This window comes from Malaclemys terrapin, chromosome 1 (assembly GCF_027887155.1).
Source record: "Malaclemys terrapin pileata isolate rMalTer1 chromosome 1, rMalTer1.hap1, whole genome shotgun sequence".
NCBI lineage: Eukaryota > Metazoa > Chordata > Testudines > Emydidae > Malaclemys > Malaclemys terrapin.
The window spans coordinates 86,552,178-86,575,096 of NC_071505.1; the positions used below are offsets into that span (position 1 = coordinate 86,552,178).

General features: G+C 43.0%; 1 protein-coding gene across 1 annotated transcript in view; it reads right to left on the reverse strand.

The window, feature by feature from the left end:
* The window catches only part of SLC5A8 (solute carrier family 5 member 8), a 31,536-nt gene extending 19,683 nt beyond the window's left edge, over positions 1–11,853 (reverse strand). The window contains exons 1-6 of the mRNA XM_054028978.1: positions 10,953–11,853; positions 7,010–7,075; positions 3,562–3,613; positions 2,828–2,895; positions 2,240–2,394; positions 1,935–2,075 (exon numbers count right to left, since the gene is read on the reverse strand). Of these exons, the coding sequence (XP_053884953.1) occupies positions 1,935–2,075; positions 2,240–2,394; positions 2,828–2,895; positions 3,562–3,613; positions 7,010–7,075; positions 10,953–11,291 (821 nt within the window). The 5' untranslated portion in view covers positions 11,292–11,853. The remainder of the gene's footprint in view (positions 1–1,934; positions 2,076–2,239; positions 2,395–2,827; positions 2,896–3,561; positions 3,614–7,009; positions 7,076–10,952) is intronic.
* Positions 11,854–22,919: the final 11,066 nt, after the last annotated feature.

The following is a 22,919-nucleotide window of genomic DNA, read 5'->3' on the forward strand; positions in this document are numbered from 1 at the left end:
CTGAGACAGTCAAGAATCCTGAGATACTTTTCTCAACCATAGTTTCATGCATTACCAGAAGGCATGGGTTAGGACCTGTGAAATCATTCACTCTGTGAGCCCAGTTCATCATTGTACTGTACCTTGTAAATCCTTCACATCAGTGTAACGTGTGTGTAAATTGCTACCATTCTGATGTGGTAGCATTTTACATCTACTGTGCACTGGTGTAAATGACTACACAACGAGCAGGGCATTAGTGACTCTTGTTGTGAGTGTTTTAAGGTTCTTGCAAAAGAAACTAGGCAGCTGTTGTATTGCCAGTGTTTATACCTGTGTGGACATGCAGTGTTTATGCTGAAAATTATCCATGCCTCAGGAAATGATCATATTCTCAGGCACAGATAGGGTGGCTAGCAGCGTATGTGCCTGGAAACTTAATTGCCCTCATCTGGAGGAAAGCTGGCAGAAGGGGGCTAAATAAAGAGATCTCCATGAGGTTTTCCTTGCAGAGATTTCCAGAAGAGCTCCCCAATAAGGGCAGGGTTCTCCCATTAACATGGAAAGACTTCAGGGCTCACGCAGAGATTCCTGGGAGGCTAGGGCCTTCCACGTGGAACCGCTGTATCTTCACAGCAGCTCTGGCCAAGTGACTCCAACAGTGCCACGCTCCCAGACTCCACTGGTCACAACTGAACTGCTTCTAGGATGCCTTTAAAGGATCCCATTGCACCCCCATTGGGGGGGTGAAAACGAATAATATAGCTTCAGATAGGGATGCCTGGAAGAGTCAATATCAATGACATGCAATGACATTCCAATACGTGAGCAATCCATTATAGAAGTGAGATGCGCCTTCTGTCTGTGTAAAGGCTGACCTTCTGAACAAAGCAGCATGACCAAGGAAGAGGCTTTGAAGATACAATGATGATGCATATCAACTCATTCCTGTCATAAATACGATTGTCTACAAAACTAGCTTTTCTCACTGCGTTAGCCTTAAACATTTTAATTCTAAAAATGTAGCTTTCACCAGGAGGGGAAAGAAAATTGTTTCAATTATTTTGCCCGCATTTTTAAAATATTAAACCTCCAAAATACTGTCCCTTCCTATACCTTATGGCATTGTATTATGGGGAATGCATTTTTATTTTTCATACATTTCTCACATAAGTAAATCTATAGAGAAATCTTACTGATCGCCAGTATCCAGCTGCTTACAGCTTCAGGACAGGTCACTAACTATTCGGAAAACAAAGAACGTGATTCTTCAGCAATTTTATCATTGGACAATCAATTTCAGTAGCTTTATGACTGAATCCTTTAATATTTATTCTGGTACAACTCCCATTCACTGATTTAAGTTTAATATAAAAACAGGAGGACTTGTGGCACCTTAGAGACTAACAAATTTATTTGAGCATAAGCTTTCGTGGGCTACAGCCCACTTCTTCGGATGCATATAGAGTGGAACATATATTGAGGAGATATATATACACACATACAGAGAGCATGAACAGGTGGAAGTTGTCTTACCAACTCTGAGAGGCCAATTATGTAAGAGAAAAAAACTTTTGAAGTGATAATCAAGATAGCCCAGTACAGACATAAGTTTAATTTAGTACCAAGCCAGGATCTGGTGTTATTAGATGCTTTGCACAAATAACAGCTATACAATTTGGTCTCTAGGTTGCAAATGAACTTAATACAACTATTTGTGTGCACGAATACCAGCATCATAAAACAGTTGGGCACATAACTTATAAATCCTGGCATTTATTCTTCCAATTTGCTTTTGTCCTTGTTCACAAAGCAGAAAGTACAGGTTGTTACTACCTTTCATGAACACGTTTTATATAAATTTAAAGCATTCATTTAAAAATCTCCCTTTATGAAGAACAGATAGTGACTAAAGGCAGGCACTGAAGAATTACATTTACCACACGCAGGCTTACAATTTTGCTTGGAAACGTGTTTTGCAGGCAATGTATCTCTGAACTTGAGATTGGTTGACCCCGTATATGCCAGTCCAGGTGAAGGTGCCACCTATGAGAATTGTCCAGAAGGTATGTCTTTGCAAGGGGTTGGGATTAAAGCTAAATGGGAGAAAAAAATAACAGACTCAGAATATGGACAAAAATGGTGCTTCTCTCTCTGCCCCAGTAGAGTTGATTCTATTGTAAACCCGTGTGGATGCAGTTTAACACCTTTAAGATTGTTTAAGCCGGTCATGTTTTAGCGTAAGTATTTACAAACTTACTCCCAGAAGTTTAATCTTCCTCCATGGTAGGAATCGTTTAGAATGCGTCCGATTCCCTCTTGAACCACCACAGCACGTATAATTACAGATGAAAATCCAGCTACCATGATTCCAACCTGGAAAACATCTGTCCAGACTACTGCCTTTAGACCACCCTGTGTGAGGAATAGCACATTCAATGTATAGTAGGAGCATGAAATTAAGATGCAATTATAAATTTAGCAAGTTCAAATTTATGGGCCAGCTCATCCCCACCTGCGGAAAATCCCCTGGGAAGGGCAGGGTGAGGTGATCTGTTTCTCTGAGCCCCAACCACTCCTGCCCCCAGCCTGGCCAGTCTCTACCTGGGAGAGTAGAGAACAGTGCTACTGAGATGACCACAGCCCTTTCCACGTGGGAGTGGGCAGATCCACAGGCAGAGAGTGTTTTCCATATGCAATTTGGAGCAGGGGAGAGGATGACCTGGCCCTCTGTCTTCATTCAAGTTTAAACTCAATATTTGTGTGCTACAAAATAGTGAAGGTTGTTCTATATTTTAACTAAGCAGTTAAAAGAAGAGGGGTTCTTTAAAATGAATTGCCAACATACCAGTGTGCAATAGAATGTACAGACTATTCCAGTTGCGATCACTGCACCCCACAAGTCAAATCCCGTGACTGAAAAAGAGGGAAAATGTACAACTGCAAAGACTGTTTTTGAAAAAAAGTAAATCCTTTAACATTCAAACAGATTTATAGGTTGGTCTGATTGCCTGAAAAAAAAAAAGATTAGAACCATTTTAAATGGAAAAGTAGAAAATAATAACAATAGCACTGAAATGATTTGTGCACTTAAACCAAGTGACTTTGACAGACTAAGAATATAACCAGCTCATAACAACAGTTGTGATAGACTTTACAAACTCCTGAGCAATTAGAAATATTTTTGCAGCTAAGGACTAATTTCCCTTTAATTAAAATTTTAACAACTAAGACTATATCCCAACGTTTCAAGCCCATTAGTTATCTCATTGACTTCAACACAATGGGATTTGTGCAGGTAGACAGTAAGGGAGTCCCATTCAAGTCAGGGTAATTGAGAGTTGAATTTGTCCCCAAGTCTTCAATCTCTTATAAAATCTGTCACAACTACTGGACCAATGCTGAAGTCTTCATTTAGGCAAAAAGTCAACAGGAGCTTAGGGAGACTTCTTAACTGGGCCCATAGTTACTTATGTTGATGTCTGTCTTAAAAACCTAACCGTTTTATGTATTGAAAAAAAATAATAAAATAAAACAAACTACCTTGTAAAATGTAAAATAATTAGCATATTTTCCTTTTACCTTGATTCAGTGCCAGAGCTGGAGCATAAATAACAATTCCAGTGTATAAAATCTAAGGAGGATAAAAGAATACTAAATCAAATGAAAAGTAACTTGTTCTATACCTACTTAAACTAATTCACTTATAGTACACATAGGGAAATGTATCTATAGGTATACATAGAGTCTATATCACCAGTACTGTGCAGTATTAAGTAATAATTCCTATCATTCGTAAGGAAAAAAGTCAGAGGCTACCTAGTATTGCATTCTTCACGGTACACTGTTCCTAAAATGAACACTACTGTACAATGGCTCTTAGATACCCAGGCCCTCTTCAACTTTTCCTGGCTTTTCTACAAAGTATCATATTGTTTAAAAAATGCAGTAATCACATACAAATGCCATACTGCAGAAACCTGCGGAAAGAGGAAAAAATGCTGAGGCAGGCAAGTACTTTGCCGAGAAATCTCTTGCAATGTTAATTGCACTCAATATGCAAATATAACTCAGATTAACCAGGACTAGAGCTATGCCATTAGTCATTCTGGTGTAGTAATTAGGGTTTATAGCCACTGTAGGCTGCTGATATTGGAGGGTGACATGCACATACAGGGTTGTGAGCGGGTCTGATTTTGCATCCCTCACTGGAAAGAGATATAGACAAATAAAGCTTTTCCCTTATGATTATTATCATAATGGGACACTCAGTACTGATACCACCTATAGTAGTTTGATTTATTTCTTTTTAAATCCTGTTTGCCTTTTAACTGTTGGGTCAAATTCAGCCTTGGTCTTAGAGTCACGGAGTTTAAGACCACAAGGACCACTAGATCACCTAGTCTGACCTCCTGTATATCACAGGCCACCAACAGCACTCAGAACCTGCACACTAAACCCAACCACTGAGATTAGACCAAGGTATTACAGCCCACAAGAGACTAGACTGTGATGTGCCACAAGCAGAGAATAGGAGGGACCCAGGTGCACCAGTGTCTGAGGCCCCCATAATTGCAGAGAAATTATTAAGTGAGATCTACCCAGATAATCCAGGCAAGTGACCTGTACCCATACGCTGCAGAGGAAGACAGAAAACAAAACAAAAACAAAAACAAAAGGTCACTGCCCATCTGACCTGGGGAAAAATCCCTTCTCAACCCCACATATGGCAATCAATTATACCCTGAGCATGTGAGCAAGAACCAGCCAGCCGATCACCTGCGAGGGAAAACAGTTGGTGCCACCTCAGAGCCCTAGCCATCCCCATCCAATGTCTCATCTGCAGCCATAGTCACCCCTGCTGCTTCAGAGGAAGGAGATTTAAAAAAAAACAAAACACAACCCTCCAGCTGTCAGCTTGGTGTAACTCCACAAGGCCAAACACAGAGATGTAGCTTGGAATAAACAGGTGCAACTTCCATGGAAGTCTCTGGACCAAATTCAACAACAACATCAGCAGTGGGGTAAGTTACACATTGAGGAGTTGATTCTCCATTCATTTACACCTATTTTATGGGATTTAAATCTACTGACTTCAGCTGAGTTCCTCCTGATTTATATTGGTGTGAGATCAGACTCTGACTCATGTGTAAGTGGTAAAGTATCATAACCTGCAGTTACTTGGAATTCAGCAAATGTGCAAACTTACACATATAACATACACTCCCTCCTACAGTCCTCTTGGCCTGTAACACAACAAGCAACTAACAAAGAGGAAAATAAAGCTACTCCCCGGCTCCTTTAACTTGTACCATCATATATCCAGCCTCCAATGGGTTACACCGATAATATTCCTATTGACCTTGGTGGGGACAGCACCTTGTTAAACCATCAGCTGAATTTGCTCTTTCCCCACAGAATTCCAAACTGGTACCATTTACAACTGTTTTGCGTACTTTGGGCCAGATTTTTGGCCCAGATAAGGCTGCTTCACACTGTTCCTGTAGCACAAAGAAGTCATAAACTCAGCTAAGACAGGGCTGCAGAGGATTCCCCCTATGTTGGAGAATCCTCTGGTGACCATAGGGCTGCCATAGCAACTCCTATGCCATCCCCTTTCCACTGTCACCTCCACCAATGCCCCCTTCCCCTGGTGAAAGGGGGCCTGGTCAGGGCATCCCTACATTCCGGCAATCTTCAGGTGCCAGAATGGCCCCTTGAAACTGTGGGCATCCAGGTTTAACATATAGGCTGCTGTAAATTATGTTAAGGGCCAGACTCACTCCCAGATTGGGGAAACGCAAAGGTGGCTTAAAGCCACCTTTCCCCTCCATGCTCTTCCTGAGGTGTGCTGAGTATATCCCCCACCACAGCTCAGGATCTAGCTCCACAGAGAATGCTCTCTCAGTGCAAGCTACACTGTTTTGTCACTTACACCTGTTTTCTGACCAAGCTACACCTAACTTGTAACATTCACAAATTATAGAGTACCTGGCCGACTGTCAGCTTGGCATGGTACAGCAAACTTTTTGAGTGTGTCAGCATAGAAAAATAGCTTTCTAATATGCAGTGAATGTTTGCCCATCTGCTTTCTGGCATCCCAGACAAAATGTGTTCTTGCCACAATCATTATCAGATTTTGTTTAAATTAAAAGAAGAATCAAGATCTAATCTTTCAACTTCTTCATTTTATTTAGGTTGTGTTCCTGTATTAAGAAAAAATGACACACCGATGGCTATAGGACCAATAAAATTATACCAGCAAAACGGTAAAATACTATTTTTTAAAAATCTTCCTGTTAATGATCCAGACAGTTTCAGATATAAGCTTTAGCACAGAGAAATACATATTTTCTTGAACATATTTCTAATATGTATTGAATTATTTTTCTCTGTGGTTTATGAATAGCTTGTCCCACTTTTAGCATTCAGTTTCTTAGTGAATATTATTTTAGGGTGAGATGACATCAGTATTGAAATATATTGGTGTTCCACTATTCTCCTAGTGCTTTCTATATCTCTGAGGGGTTTGTATTGCTTTACAGGGAGGGACAAGTACCAGTGCCAAGTAGCAAGCAGCCAGCTAGCATTGCAATGTGTGTTTAGTTCAACATTCCCTAGGGGCTCAAGTTACTCCAGGATTCTCTGGGCAGGGAACAAAGAGCAGTGCTGGACAGCGTATGCTCTTCATTACTATAGCTCAGTGGTTTGAGCATTGGCCTGCTAAACCCAGGGTTCTGAGTTCAATATTTGAGGGAACCATTTGGGGATTTAGTTGGGGATTGGTCCTGCTTTGAGGAGGGGGTTGGACTAGATGACCTCCTGAGGTCCCTTCTAACCCTAAGAATCTCTGATTATATGCACATATTACTAGGTAGTATGAAGAACTTCCTTGTCTCTTTCTTTCATGTCAATTTCTGACATTTCACAATAAACTTAGCAACCACTTTCACGTGACTACCAGTTACATCACACTAAAGTAATGCTAAAGGCTATTAAAGATCAAAGAACCTGTTTGAGGTTTACTTGCCGTTTGTATAATGAAGAGGATTGTCCCACAAAGACGCAGATATTTATTAAATCGAAGCTCCAAATACTGCAAAAGAGGTGAATAAACAACTTTAATGTCAAAAATATACATTTATAGAAATGGTATTAAGAAATCTCCTGTAAGAAAAGATACTACTGTTCAGCAGAAGTAACAGTTTTTATATTCACATGAATGATTGTCAGCTGTCATGGTCAACCTGATCTTGTTTTCTGCAGACATCACTATCATTTAGTTAAACCTGAGCGAAGCTAAATATTTACCTAGTCAGTCCAAGATGGAGTACATAGAAGAGTTTGGTCATATATACATACATATGTAGCGCTTTGTAGCACAGGTGTCTTAAAGCACTTTACAGATGATAGTTGTACATTGTGACTGGACAAAATCCAGCAGTTGTTATGCCTTTAGCTAACTAGTTGTGAGTGAATATAACTTTTTTATTGTGAGGAGGAAGAAAGAGTTATCTCTACCCTCTTTGAAGACTGCCAAGATTTTTATTTGCACCGGAACAGCTGCTTGAGAGGGGCAGAAGGCTTTCAGTTTAATTGGGTCATCTAAATCTGGATCTCCTGCTACTGTAAAACCACCAACAGCACTTGTCTGAGGCATTCACTGTCTGCTAGCATTATACATAAACCCAATCTGGGATGGTGTATAATAATAAATTAATAATAATAATAATACCCAGATCTTATACAGCATGAATAGGGCCCTACCAAATTCATAGTCCATTTTGGTCAATTTCATGGTCACAGGATTTTAAAAATAGTAAATTTCATGATTTCAGCTATTTAAATCTGAAATTTCACGGTGATGTAATTGTAGGGGTCCTACCCCAAAAAGGAGTGGTGGTGGGGTCGCAAGGTTATTGTAGGGGGGGTTGTGGTACTGCCACCCTTACTTCTGTGCTGCTGTTGGCAGTGGTGCTACCTTCAGAATGTGGTGGCCAGAGAGCAGCGGCTGTTGGCCAGGAGCATGGTATGGTATTGCCACCCTTACTTCTGCGCTGCTCCCTGCAGAGCTGGGCCCTCAGGCAGCAGCCGCCATTCTCAGGCCACTCAGCTCTGAAGGCAGCAGTGCAGAAGTAAGGTGGCATGGTATGGCATTGCCACCTTTACTTTTGCCAGATGCTGGTGGGGTGCTGCCTTCAGAGCTGGGTGCCTGGCCAACAGCCGCTGGTCTCTGGCCACCCAACTCTGAAGGCAGCACAGAAGTAAGGGTGGCAATACCACGATCCCCCCTAAAATAACCTTGTGACCCCTCTGCAACTCCCTTTTGAGTCAGGACCCCCAATTTGAGAAATTCTGGTCTCCCCCATGAAATTGGTATAGTATAGGGTAAAAGCACACAAAAGACCAGATTTAATGGGGAGAGACCAGATTTCATGTTCCATGTTGCGTTTTTGATGGCTGTGAATTTGGTAGGTGTGGTAAGGTGAGGCCCTGAAACATAAACCCTTGTATCAGAGGCTCAGTATGAGACCTAAGGCCTGAGCTAAAGTAATGGTCAAGACTTTGCTGACATAAAGCAAAGTTAAGCTGTGAGCCACAGGCAGGTCATGCTCACAGAAGCTGGCAAGAAGCAGGCTGATGCTGCAATTATACACATACCTGAGCACTAAGCCCTAGTAATATAAACATGTGCCAGGATGGTACCAGAACAGTCCAGGACTAGCACATTCCACACAGATAACAAGGAAGACATGGTCCTAAAGGATAACATGATTAATAGAGTTGTTTTGTTCGAACCAACATGTACAGGGTGATAGGCGGCACCTTATTATGTAGAGGGGTTGTACCTCAATACATCAGGAGTGATGTGTAACTTGTCTGTACCTGTGTATAAGAATTCACCCCTGAGGAGTTGTCTTGGTCAAGCCTAAGGGGCAGTGGAGAGTCCCGCCACTGACTGAGACGGTCCATTGTCAGGGGACACATATTCGTAGTATGTCCTGTAGAGGCTGCGGGAAACTATTACTGTGTTTCATTTGGCAATAAACCTGGCTGGGTGCCTTCGTACCTTATCGGACTCTGGTCATTGGGGGTTCTGTCGGGGTTTGTTGTGTCAGCTATCTGCACAGAGCCGGGGCAGCACACAGAGGGAACACATGCACACAGCCACTGTTATCAACATTTTGCACAGCAGAGCACCACACCGGTGACATCTGACGACAGTAGGGCCCTAAGCATGAACCACAACCTTCTGCCTCCAGTGTCGGCTAAGACTCAAGATCCTCAACTAACAGTCAATCTTGGCTTCATTTGACTTTTTACCCTGAAATTTCATTCCCTTGTCTTACCAGAAACATCCATGTACAGTTGGGAAAAGGAGATCTCCTTTTACCTGCCAATCTGATCAATCAATGCAGATACAAATATCTCATTATTTCAAAGAGCTGGCATTCACCTTTGAGTCTTTGCAATTGTTTAAACATCACTTGAATTTTGAATGGATGCATACAGAGAGGCAGAGTTTAACTCTTCAGTGAACAAAAAGAAGTGTTTGCACTATGGTAGTCTGCTCGTACTATCAGTGCGGGGAATGAACTTAATGGCTGCACTATAATAATACTGAAACAACAAGGAGTCTGGTGGCACCTTAAAGACTAACAGATTTATTTGGGCATAAGCTTTCATGAGTAAAAACCTCACTTCTTCGGATGCATAGAGTGAAAGTTACAGATGCAGGCATTATATACTGACACATGGAGAGCAGGGAGTTACTTCACAAGTGGAGAACCAGTGTTGACAGGGCCAATTCAATCAGGGTGGATGTAGTCCACTCCCAATAATAGATGAGGAGGTGTCAATTCCAGGAGAGGAAAAGCTGCTTCTGTAGTGAGCCAGCCACTCCCAGTCCCTATTCAAGCCCAGATTAATGGTGTTAAATTTAGCTAATAATATAATAATACTGCATTTTTTACTGGTCTTTTTCAGGAGTTAGTGTCTAGGCAGAAGTAAGGGCTCAAAACGTATGTGGTGCAAAGTCAACCTGAGGCAGCTAGAGATTTGTACTGGAGAACTCCCCCTATGTTGGGGAGAATCTAATAGAGGCTGTTCTTCCGCCTCCTATGCAGAAACTTCACTGCTTGGTGTAAGAATAGGCAAGACGCAGGAAGAGTGAAGGGGTGATGTCAACAAGACTCCCAGTTCCCCATGGATGCTAGATCCCTCAGGGACTTTATGCCAGAGGCCTAAGGTAAAATTGCCCCCATGAAGCTTTACCTCACTGGGCTGGGGTGCAGTGGAAAATCAAGGCCTAATTTTCTAAAGCCATATTTTGGCACCTAGGTAAAGAAGTGGCCTGACTTTCACATATGCTGAGCACTTGCAGATCTCATTGTATAAGTACTATGGAAAATCCAGTCACTGCTATTTAGGGCCCTGATCCAGAGACCTATTTATCTGTAAATGCAAGAGGAAGTCCCAATGAAATCAGTAAGACTGTTCATATGCTTGACTATTCATATGGGTGTCCAGATGCTCTGCTGGATTGGGCCTTTGTGCCTCAAGGTGGATTTAGGAACTTAAGTTGAGGCAGGCACCCAGGATAGGGAGTTTCAGCTTCTATTTTAGAGGGCTTTTCTTTGTGTTTTATTGTTTATTCCAAGTCACCAACCAATCTGTGCAAAAATAAATCCACAGTTTGGATTGAAAATCTGGAGGGCTAACAATCTCCAGGAGCAAACCCACATGGAATGAGTCTATTGAGACAGGAGATCTTAGGGGTGGTGGAGAGACCTGCCATGGCCTCTGCAAGGGGGAAATATCAATTGGAAGGGGCAGGCTAGTAGAGAGGCAAGGCCACGTAGGGGACGCTCCTGAGAGACACAGAGGCATAGGGGATCGGTATGGAGGACACAGAGAAGATGCTGAATGGGGCTAGTGCTCCCGAAGGGGGAGAAGGCGGCAGCCCCGCTTACCTCGTAGGTGCTGGTGATCCCCAGCCTGTAGAAGACGGGCAGGAAGACCTCGGCGCTGATGACCACCACCAGGAAGTAGGTGATGGCGAAGATGCAGAATATGGCCCCGTAGCGGTAGATCTCCGCCGGGGTGCCCAGCACGGTGACCGCCGACATGAAGCTGGCGGTGAGGGACAGCGCCACGGGCAAGGCGCTCATGCTGCGGCCGCCCATCAGAAAGTCTTTGGAGGTCTGCTGGCCGCCGCCCGCGAAGGCGTAGTACACGCCGATGACCGCGGAGACCAGCAGCATGGCCCCGAATACCACATAGTCCCACACGGTGAAGTGCCCGATGCTCATCGCCCGAGCCGCACGGGCGCTCGCAGCGGAGGGGTTGTGTTTAACTCTGGAGGGGGGGCCCGCTCCGGGGGTTGCTACTCTGGGCTATGGCCGGCAACCAGCGATTCTCGATCTGCGCGCCCCGCTCCCTGAGCGCCCCGTGCCCGGCTCTGCGCGCCCAGCACTCAGTGCGCCCTGTGCCCGGCTCTGCGCGCCCCACTCCCTGCTCTCGGCTTTGCGCCCCTGATCTCTGTGAGCCCTGTGCCCGGCTCCGCGCGCCCTGCTCTCAGCGCGCCTTGTGCCCGGCTCCGCGAGCTCTGTTCTCTGCGCTTCCGTGCGCTTTTGAGTGCCCTGGACCCGCTGAGGTGCCTCTGCTCCCCTTACAGGTGCTGGTCCCTCGGCGCACGTGGGCTCAGCTGCGCGGCCGCAGACCTGGGCACACCAAGAGCAGTGACCAAATAAAAGTCCCAGGTGAGTGGTTGACAAACCAGCTCAGCAGAGGAGCAGGAGGTGCATGCTCAAGATCCACCTACCCTTCGCCTCCTCCCAGCGCGGTATCGCGTGGGCACACTATGGGAGAGTAACCCCGGAGGAAGATTAGCTGTTAAATGTCTCTCTCAGCTCTTGCGCGAAGAATATTGCGTCTGGCTTTTATCAAGAGGGAGGGGGCTGTTAGAAGGTGCTAATATGACCTCAGCCCTATCTCGCTGACGGCACAGTGTCATTCGTTTCAACATACTTGTCCCTCTCATCCCTATGATTAAGAGGTTTGCGGGTGGGAGGAAATCAGCCCGCCCTCAAAACACTCAACTGCTTCTTCCCAACACTTACCGGGATTTCATGCCATTATATGCCCCACAGCCCCCAAAAGGCCTGGAGGAGTTCTGTATGGCTGCTTGTATGGTAGGCTGTTACAGAGATCAGTGGTTTTCAACCCGTGGTCCCTGGACCCCTGGAGGTCCACGAACTATGTTTAAGATTTCCAAAGGGGTTTGTACCTTCATTCCAAGTTTTTTTAGAAGTCCTAAAAAAAGAAAAAAAAAACGTTGAAAACCACTGATCTAATATGTAGCCATTATCTACAATCCTGTAATTTTCAATACTACTGCATAGGTGTTGTCTCCCTACAGCAAGGCAAGTAGCAAACCTCTTCGTAGTCAGAAACCCATTTAAGACATCTTCTCTGTAAAAGATCTTCCCTTTCTCCCATACTCAGGTAACCTCAGGATCAACAGTACCACTAGTCAAGATATCTCCTTAGAATGAGACTGCTCACCACCATGCACCTTCATCAACAGCATTTGGTCACCAGGAGAAATAAATAGTGCCCTTTCCATTCCCAGGATGTTTTCTAGCATTCCATATTCAGATAAAGATATTGGTATCGCATTTCCCAAAAGAAAAGAAAAGACAGAAACATATTTAATAACTGCAACCCTGCAAATTAAATCTTTAATATGATCAGGTTATATGAGGATCTTACTTTCTAGCTCTATGAAGCCCCAAAGTGGTTGGTTGAGTGTTCTAATGGTTAACATGGCACCAGAATGGATTTCCTTAGATTTGGCACAGTAGGGCCTCTTTGAACTATTCAAAATTGTGTTAGCCCGTGGGACTTCCCTTTGAAGTGTTTGCACATGCAGGCTTCAAATAATGAGTGTCTCACCATGGAATGGATTCACTAGCAATAGATGGAGCTTTCTACTTCACTCCTAGAAGATATTATTAACAGGTAACATTTTCAACAATACCTATGTGACTTAGGAGCCTAGAGTTTGACTTTCAATTAGACTGTAGAATTCTAAAGAGACAAGGTGGGTGAGGTAATATCTTTTACAGGAACAACTTCTGATGGTGAAAGAGACAAACTTTGGCACTTACACAAGGCCTCTTAGTCAGTTAGGTACTGTTCAAAACTTGAACTGACATTTCTGGTCCCAATTGTCTTTTGCAGGACACTGAAATGGCTGTTTGTCTACAATTCCCTACACTATTTCCCCATATCTAATTACTAGCTCAGCATGACTCTGTTCAAACATCTAGCACAATATCATGTTACAGACTCTTCACCCGCTCTCTGTTTACTACAAAATAAAATACTGAATACATAATACTGCATTTCTACAATAATTTTTTAATCCAACCAAGCTTTCAGTGGCTGCTGAGTGTTGGTTATATTTTGAAAGTGCTCTCAGAGCATGTGTGTAAGGATGTCAATGTCCATCCATAAAAATAGTATTTATATTTTTTTAAAAAACTCAATTATGATGAAAACCTTTCAAAACAAACACTTATTTCACAGAAATTTATTTTTAAATGGGAATAGAGTATGCAAAGTGCTATCAGAGAGCATGCATTATAGGTCTGCTTGGGCCTAATTTTAAGGCATGACCTGGACCTGAACCCAAGCTGAGCACAGCAGCCCTGAAGCCAGCCCAAGCATGTTGAGCTGTCTTCAGAACTGACCTGACCCAAACCCAACACTTCCCCCCAAAACTGTGTCAGTGCTGCTGAACTATTCTTGGGGTTCAGCCTGAAGGGGTCTTCCCACTCCCCACACCCTGGGCCTGCGAACTGTCCCCGGCTGCCTCCTCCCCACGTGGCTGATGCAGCAGTAGCTGCATGCAGCATGCCCCACTCCTGCCAGTCACCACCGCCTGATTGCATGGCGTGTGCTGGGAAGTGGGAGGCGCTGCAACTCATTGGCATGCCTGGGCCTCAGCACACTGAGTACAGCAAGGTGGCAGCAGCTGGCAGAAGTAGGGCATGCAGTCACCGCCATGCCAACTCCATGGACAGAAGGAGGTGATCAGAGACAACCCAAACCAAGGGGGTTGGGTTGTTTTCAGACCTGGCCCAACCCAAACCCAACATTTTTAGTCAGGTCCAGTTAGGTTGCAGTTGGAGTTGGGTTGCAAGGCTCCACTGTGCATGGAGTTATGTCAGCTAAACTCAGGATTAGGGCTGGCTGAAAGACGACGATTCCACTTTGCAAAACATCGTGAGGTTTTGAAAATTGTTTTCATTTTGCATTGAAGAAAACCAGACCTTTTGAATTTTCTTGGTGAAAAAACGCAAGAGCACATGAGAGCAGCCCCACCTCCAAATAGCCAATAGTCTGAGGATTAAAGCACATATAGGCACTTAGCCGTGGTGTGGGAACCCTATTTACAAGTCCCTGTTCTACCTAATTTAGAGCAGGGACTTGAATCTGGGTCTCTTACATCCCCGCTGGAAGTCCTAAACACCAGGGTAAGGAGTCAGGAGTCAGTCTCTCTCTCTCTGGAGTCAATGAATATTTCATTATTTATACAAAGTGTGAACAGCTCCAAGTGAGGCGGGGGAGGGGGGGTGAGCAAGAGACTGACTGGCTCTATAGCCCCTAGCCCTCCGGACTACAGGCTATGCTGGGGTGTCTCTCTCTCTCTCTCTCTCTCTCTCTCTTTGAAATCCGGACCTGGGAAAGTTTTCTGATGAAAGTTTTGTCAAAACTGTTATATTACTGCTAAAAGTTTTGATTTCAATGAACCGGCATTTTCTAATGGTAAAAGAAACCCCATTGCCTTGGAAATTTCCCAACCATCTTGTGAGACAGAGAGCTGGGAATCAGCAGCTGATCCCATGCTCTGGTCCCTGATTAACCAATTAGGCCTCAGGGGAGGGCCTGGTTAAGTAGAAGTTTCAGAGTAACAGCTGAAGTGGGCTGTAGTCCACGAAAGCTTATGCTCTAATAAATTTGTTAGTCTCTAAGGTGCCACAAGTACTCCTGTTCTTCTTTTTGGTTAAGGAGAGGCGTTCCTGATCAGATTGGGGTTGGGAAGCTAATGAGCTAATTAGCTCATTAACAAGGAGAGTGGATATAAGAGCACAGGAAGGAAGTGACAGGGGGAGAAGCAGTAACTGGCCCAGTCCCAGTCCCACATGACAAAACGGGGTTTTTCTGGAGGAGATACCTTTCTATCCCATCTGCCCTCTGGAGAAGGGGTAGTGAAGTTGGATGACATTGTAAATACTGTGACTGCACTAGTGTTTAAAAGATGGTGGAGTGAAACACTGTAAATAAACTGCATGGTGGGATCTACAAAAGGGAAGGTCTCTGAGCAGTCTGTGTGAAGCAAAAGAAGGATGGGTATAAACTATTCAGGATGGGTATAAACAACGGTCTCTCTCACAAATATACCTCTGTGTGCTATGGTCATATCTCTGCATTCATAGTGATCGTTTGCTCTTGTTAGCATATTACAGGCCATACAAATGATAGCACAGATAAACAAAGCATCAGCTGTACCATCTTTGTACATGGCTGTAAATCTAGTTAGTTATGCTTTATTGCACAGTGTCATATCAACATAAATATTATAAGTCAAACCATTGTTGTGAAACTCAAGCTGAACTATGAGGAAATCTCTTACATCATTCAACTGTTGTAGGTGTGGTTTATTTTTCTGAGGATTTCATGCAAGCTGATTTTCAGATATCATAAAGGTGCAGAAGGACAATCATAAATCCTCTTTCTTTGCTAATTCAGCCTTTTTGAAATATTGGCAATAAATGGATATCAGACCAATATCCTGAATCAGAGTAAATCAACCAGGGCAGCGCTATTGAATTCAATAGCACTGATTTTTCTCACCCAGACTAATGCAAACCAAGAGTAACTCCATGGGAGTCAATGGAGTTACACTGGTGTAAGAGGAGGCTCAAGCCCATTTGCTCTTTCTCATTGGTACTGTGTAAATACAGGGCCGGCTCCAGGCACCAGCTTAACAAGCAGGTGCTTGGGGCGGCCAAGGGAGTGGGGCAGCACCTGCGGCAATTTGGGGGCGGCAGGTCCCTCACTCCTTCTAGGAGCGAAGGACCTGCCGCTGAACTGCCGCCGCCGATCGCGGCTTTTTTTTTTTTTTTTTGCTTGGGGCGGCAGAAATGCTGGAGCCGGCCCTGTGTAAACATAACTGGTTGTCACGCAGAGAGAGAGCCCATTTCATAGTTATCCTCTGGCCACTTTGCATCACCTACATGGGTGCAAAGCAGCCATATATCCCTTCACACCCTCCCCACAACACACCTGGTGCAGGAGACTTGGCTCTGTGACTTCTCCTCTTGCAAGAGCCCATGAGATAGGGAGCATTCCAGGTTGGGTCAAGATTGGGAGGGTGTTGGACAAGGCAGTCTTGTGCCCCATCTATTTCCCTGGGCCCAAGTTAAGGCAACCTTCAGGTTAGCCCTAATCAGGGCCAGATCCCAAACTGGCCCTTGGCAGGCCTGGGGTCACAAACCAGCTCCATGCCTGCCTCAGATTTTGCCCCAGCACAGGGCTTACTTCCATCTTCAGACATTATGGTGATGAGGTCACTAAAAGTATCTAAACTAATTGGCTAGACCAGAGATCGGCAACCTTTGGCATGCGGCTTGCCAGGGTAAGCACCCTGGCGGGGTGGGCCGGTTTGTTTACCTGTTGCATCCGCAGATTTGGTGGATCACGGCTCCCACTGGCCACAGTTCGCCGTCCCAGGCCAATGGGGGCTGCGGGAAACGGCGACCAGCACATTCCTCGGCTCGCACCGCTTCCCGCAACCCCCTATTGGCCTGGAATGGCGTACTGCGGCCAGTGAGGAACTTGCGGACGTGGCAGGTGTCAAAGTTAGACTCAGGACTCATAGTTAGTTAGACCACTCTGTTGTCCAAAAATTCATATCCCCATACCCAGCCCGCCACTTTTTAGTTTTATTCGAATAATCCCATAGACCATTGGCCACAATATGCTGAAGGCAACGGCTTTTTCCCAGATCCAGCCCTGTTCATTACACACTCAACACCAATGACCTTTTCCCTCCACCACACTTATCCATTTAGATACATTTATTCCCACTCTTTCCCAAGTGTCATTATTGTTCCATGTTTTGTTAAACGAACAAGGTCCTCCAGTGGGGTCTGGGGAATTGAGTGGGATTGCGAGGACAGGAACACCAGCTTGAGAGTGGGCTGGGATGTGGCTGCAGACCCAGCAATTAGAAATATTAAGGGTCTGAGCTATCCACACTTACTGCTGGATAAAAGAATTGTCATTGTGGACTCCCCAGACCTTAAGACACCAGCAGCTGAGGAACAGGCGCCACCAGAGGCGCATGTTGGAGGCAAGGCCCTTCTGGTTCTGACAACCTCAACTGAGGGAACCGTAGTCATGGTTTTACATCCACCAGGCAGCAGGCGCTAGGCTCACTACTGCTTCTTTTTGAGCCTTGCTTTAGGTCCTCGTCTGCTTCTGGCAACCCTTACGAGTGCGTAGATGGTAAGGTATTGCAGGTTGTTCCTCTACGTCTTCTTCCGGAGTCAAAATTGACTCTGCGTGGTCCTGAGGTGGTGATTGGTTTGCTGGGGGTGGTGCCTTCTTACACTGCGAAACATGTATCCATGCTGTGATGCTAGACAGTTTAAAAGCCATCTGGATAGTAAGCAGTACCTGATAATTCTTTAATGTCCTTTAAGTCTCTTTACTTCTTTTTCCTTGACTCTGGCTATAACAATGGCCTTCACACCTTATCTTTTTCTGATGCATACATTCCTCATTCACACAAACAGATTGAGAATACAAACAGTAGTATTTTATATCGAGCAAAAAGGCATTGCAAATTAAAACCTTGCTAAGTTTTACAATCAATAACCAAGACAATTTACATTGAGACCCAGGCCTTTAATGTTCCTCTAATCTACTTAACATAGACACAGTAGGGAATCCTGTCTCTTACTTACTAAACCTTAAACAAAGAAATGTATATTTAAGTAGAGTGCCTACTTTGTAATACATATAGGAAACCATAGTAGACATTATAACTTATTCTAAAACAAAAGGGTGACCATAATCAGTCTTAAGGATTGTTCTGGTCTGTCATTCCTTTCTGCTATTCAAAAATGGTGGCTGGCAGGATAAAATCAAATCATACATTAATTCTTATCCTGCTCCTACATATCCCCCTTTTGACACTAAGATTATTAATCGCCAGCGTCACTTCTTATTTAGTCCATGTAATAGAAAATACTGGGATGTGATTTGGGCCTGTGGCTCTAGCTTTGCATACATTTGTTTTATCCAACAGCACATTTCAAACATTACATTTGATTAAATTAAACACATACAATTTAAAACCAAAAACAATTAGGGTTAGTAACATTAGTATGCCAGTAGTTGTGGGAGACCATTCAGAAAATATGTTATACCAATGGTAAGCTGTTATGTCTTTCTGCAGTGGCAATTCTTAACATGTTGCCATTTGCGTGTATAATATGAATGGGTTGGTTTCCCACATTGCCCTTTTGTTTGTTTTAGGAACTATGTTACCTTTTTACCTTTTGTAAACACAGTACTTACATTACATTTACATTTGTCTATTGGAAGGTTGCTAACACTTCCTTTCTTTTAAAACACTTTTCCCCAAGAATTAACACATACACATAGCCCATTATACAGTACTTTGGTCTCATTATTCATTTTATCCCACATACAGGATCCTAGTGAGATGTCTTTACTACAGGGCTTTGGAGCAACAGGCATGGATAATCATACCCACTTTTATTTGTTTTTTATTAGGTTGTCCTGTAGCTGATATTAGCTTTTTCTGAAAGACAAAAATAACATTTTTCTACCCTTTTGGGGTGGCATTTATTATTGCTTAAAATATTCCTTTCTTTTACAAATACCCTTGCTGAATGCAGGCAAAACAAGAGGAATTACCTCCATATTTTCCTGTGTTTTTGTTCTACAGGCAGGCCAGGTTTCAATGGCTTCTATCTTTTAAGAGTTATGGGGAAATTATCCCACTGTTCAGTCATTAAATCCATGAGCTGGTGTACCTCAGTTTTCCCTTTACAGCAGACCAAGTTTACAATGTCTTTCCTGCTGTGTTAAGCTTTAAGTTTGTTTACAGGTAACAGCTGAAAAGCAACATTACCATAAAGGATTTTTCCAAAAATCATACACAATATACTTTGTTACAGGGGTACTTATTAACATTAAATTTATTTTAATTAAAGGTATCTTGTTATACCGTGCCTTTTATTTAGACAATTTGTTTGCTGACCAGGTATGTTCTTTATCTGCAACTTCTTTGTCCTGGCAGTTCTCTCACTTCCTTTATCAGTTAGATAATTTGCATCAGCACAGGCTTGGCTTTTGGATTTAAAGCCATCAGCAGAGCTCAGAGACTCTGTCTTAAAAGGAACACAATCAACTTTTACCAGAGTTTTGATTACTTTTAACTTTTGCTTCCAAAACGCACAGAGATCTGAAAAAGAAAACACAGTCTATTGTGGCTCCTTTGGAGCCCTAATAGGATTTTAATTAAGTAGCATGTTTCGTTTGCATTTCTTTTACCCCTCCCCCCCATAATATACACTGCACATGTCTGCACATTCCTTTTATACTTTAACTTTTAAAACATTAGCCATATTAATTTTTACATAAGATATAACTGTTTCTTTTGTTCTTACAGAGTTTTATGTACCCTTATCAAAGTGACAGTCTGATTACACAGAGCCATCCCAAGGCTCAGTGTTTCTAACATTGCTTCTTTTTGTTTTGTGCACCTCACCCCTGCTGTTGCTTCAGAGGGGCACTGTCTTTATTCTTTTACTACAGCTTTCATCTGCTATTTTGTTACAAAAACAAACAAACAAAAATAATCCAGAATTTCTCCCTATTCTTTTGATTTTGACTGCCCTGCTGCAGTCATGACTTGGTCTTTATTTGAAAACATTTAAATTTTGTAAAGAATCAAGTTACCCCTTAAGGGTTAACTACCAAATCCCAAAGCCAACCAACACTGATTACCTGTGCTGGCAAAAAGGTCTGTCAGTTTTGCTACTTTGAATTAAAGAGTCAAATGGATTTTAGTGGCATTATAAACAAAACAAAACCAATTTATCTTAAACCTACAAAGCAGGAGTTTTACAAACCTCACATATTTCCCCAGACAGACAGATACATACACATTTTCTTTTCCTTAACATCCCTTTTACTCTGCTTTGTTTTTACATAGCTGTACATAGATTACATTCCCTTTATACATTTGGGGCAGTTAAGTTCCAATAGAAAACCCCTATGTTCTTTTAGCAAATCTGACTAAATTGTTTATAGTCAAATTATTTTAATTAGATAGTTTCTTTACCTGGATTATTTACAGACATTCTTTTGGAAAAGGGCCCATTTTTCCTTTAGAATGGCTGCAAAGAAACCAAGAATTATTTTAACAAGGTTCTTGACATTTTTACAAGGTTTAACTGCTTAATTCTCTCTCTGTAGAGTTAACTTTTCACTCTCTTTCCTTAAATCACTTGTTTATCTCTCAAAATGACATCTTTATCAACTCAGATTTTACCTACGTATTGTTCCAGGGGTTCTTACTTGCACTTACTCCTGACACTATGCCCTTAGGGCTTTCAACCTGTTTGTATTTCTTTATCTGTTGCTTGCCTGCTTGTCTGGGCCCAATCCTGCTTTTTCCAATGAACCATTTTTGTGAGTGATATTGTGGTCATTTCACAATTTTGAAAGAAATGTTTAAGGAAAGGGACCAGGAAGGGTGGGGGCTAGTTGAGGAGCCCACCTTCCTTAAAGAATCAGTTTCTGAGGCAGACAATGAAGGGGAACAAAACAAGGGGCTTTTTATCCTTTTTACAATGAGATGGGAGTATGGAGGGGGTAGGGATCGATCCAGGGTTGTTGTTTTTTTTTTTTTTTTCAGAGAACGGGGTAAAGGGGAGCGCTTAGTCTGGTGGTGGGAGAGGAAGCTTTTAATAAAGCTTTTAACTTATTATTTGAATATATTTGAGAGAGGTGAGTTTTGATTTTGTCCACCTACGATTTGCCTCTTCCCACCACTGCAGAAACAATTAACCTCTTCTTTAGCCAATTTAGTTTTAGGTTAGCCGAGTTTGTCTTTTAAGACGTCCACTCAGTCTTTGTTCCAAGATTTTAACAGTGGCCACTGAGTTTTGGGATCTCCCTGAGTTAGCCTAGACCATTTTTCCAGAAATTTACAAGAGTCCAGACCCTTCCTAAAACTGAGCCGGCGTTCCTTTAGGGAACTGTTCCGACTTAGACGTCTGGTTACCAATACAGGAGGACTTTACACACACCAATCACACAAGAAGGAAATTCAGCTTCATCAGAGCGATGCCCGGTGCAACACACAAAAGGACCCCACAGGCTACTGCCTCAATCGCCCTTGCTTTCACACCAAGGGTTTTACCCAAGGTGCGGTGCAGCTGCGATTGTGCAGATTTCACTCACTCAGACCGTGGGGACAGGAACCCCTTGGTCGGCCGATCCCCGGACGGAGATGGCACCCAGACTCAAACACTCCACAGGAGGACAGATAGACACAGAGACAGGACAGTCCTCAGTCCGGACAAAACACAGAAATAATTACCTGACCAGATTCCTGATGTCAGATCCCGGGATCCCTACCAGAACAGAGTGGGAACCAACAGGTTCGATGGCGTAGACCTCACTGTGGTCGTGCGCCCTTCCGTTCAGGAGGAGGACCACTTGGGCCAAATGACCAGGTGCCGGCTGCCATGGTCATCCTACAAAAATGGTCAGGAATCACACGGCCCCAGTGAAGACGGTTGCCATCTCAGTGGAACCTCCAAATTGTCAAAGTTAGACTCAGGACTCATAGTTTGTTAGACCACTCTGTTTTATTAGCACAGCGCTCTGCTAATACATTCATATAATGTGAGCCCCCATGCAAGATTCAAACAGTCTTATTTATACAGATAAAAGGGTGCGAACTAAACAAAGGGACAGAGAGAGCAAAATTGTAAAATTTGCATAGGGCACAATATGCATATCCTGCTTCCTTATTAACTCTTATCCATCTAAGGCTAATGCTTCACCAATTGCCCTTAAGTGGGGCAATTCATTAAGCAGTTAATGTTTCCTGCCTTTCCTGCCCCCTGGCTTGCAGCATTTCTCATTTCTACTTAAAGGTACATACAGCATTCTTTAATTCATTCTATTTCTTTAATATAATTTATTTCACTTTCACACAGGTAAACAAACTGGCCCAGCCAGGTGCTTACCCTGGTGAGCCATGTGCCAAAGGTTGCAGATCCCTGGTGTAGATGAAAGCTTGGTATTGGCAAAGGCTGTTCTCCTAAAATCTTTAAAAAGGACTAGGAGAGCAGTGGAAACCAGAGGTACAGCTTGCCAGCTATATAACAGCATTCATGGTTAGCTCTGGCAGATCAGGAGCTAACAAAGTTTAAATTATAATTTTCTTCTGAAAAATAACTTAAATGTATGTGTGTCTGTCAAGTTCCAGATCAGTTCACAAATAAAGAAATGTTTGTTCTAACTATCTGTCCTACAAACACTGAACTGGGATGTGAAAGTCAAGCTTTGTTCTTTTCTGTTTCAGAAAATGCCAATTCATCTAAAATGAAACATTTCGTGAAAACATGTCACCTTTGATGAAAATTCATTTTGAAATGAAAATTGTAAAAGAGCATTTTGATAAGGTCAGAATGTTCCATTTCAACCTTTTCAGAATGAAATGTTTTGAATTTTCATTTTGAAACAACTTTTCACTTCAATTTTTTTTTATTTTATAGTATAGAACATAAAATGAAAAATATATTTATAAAATAGGT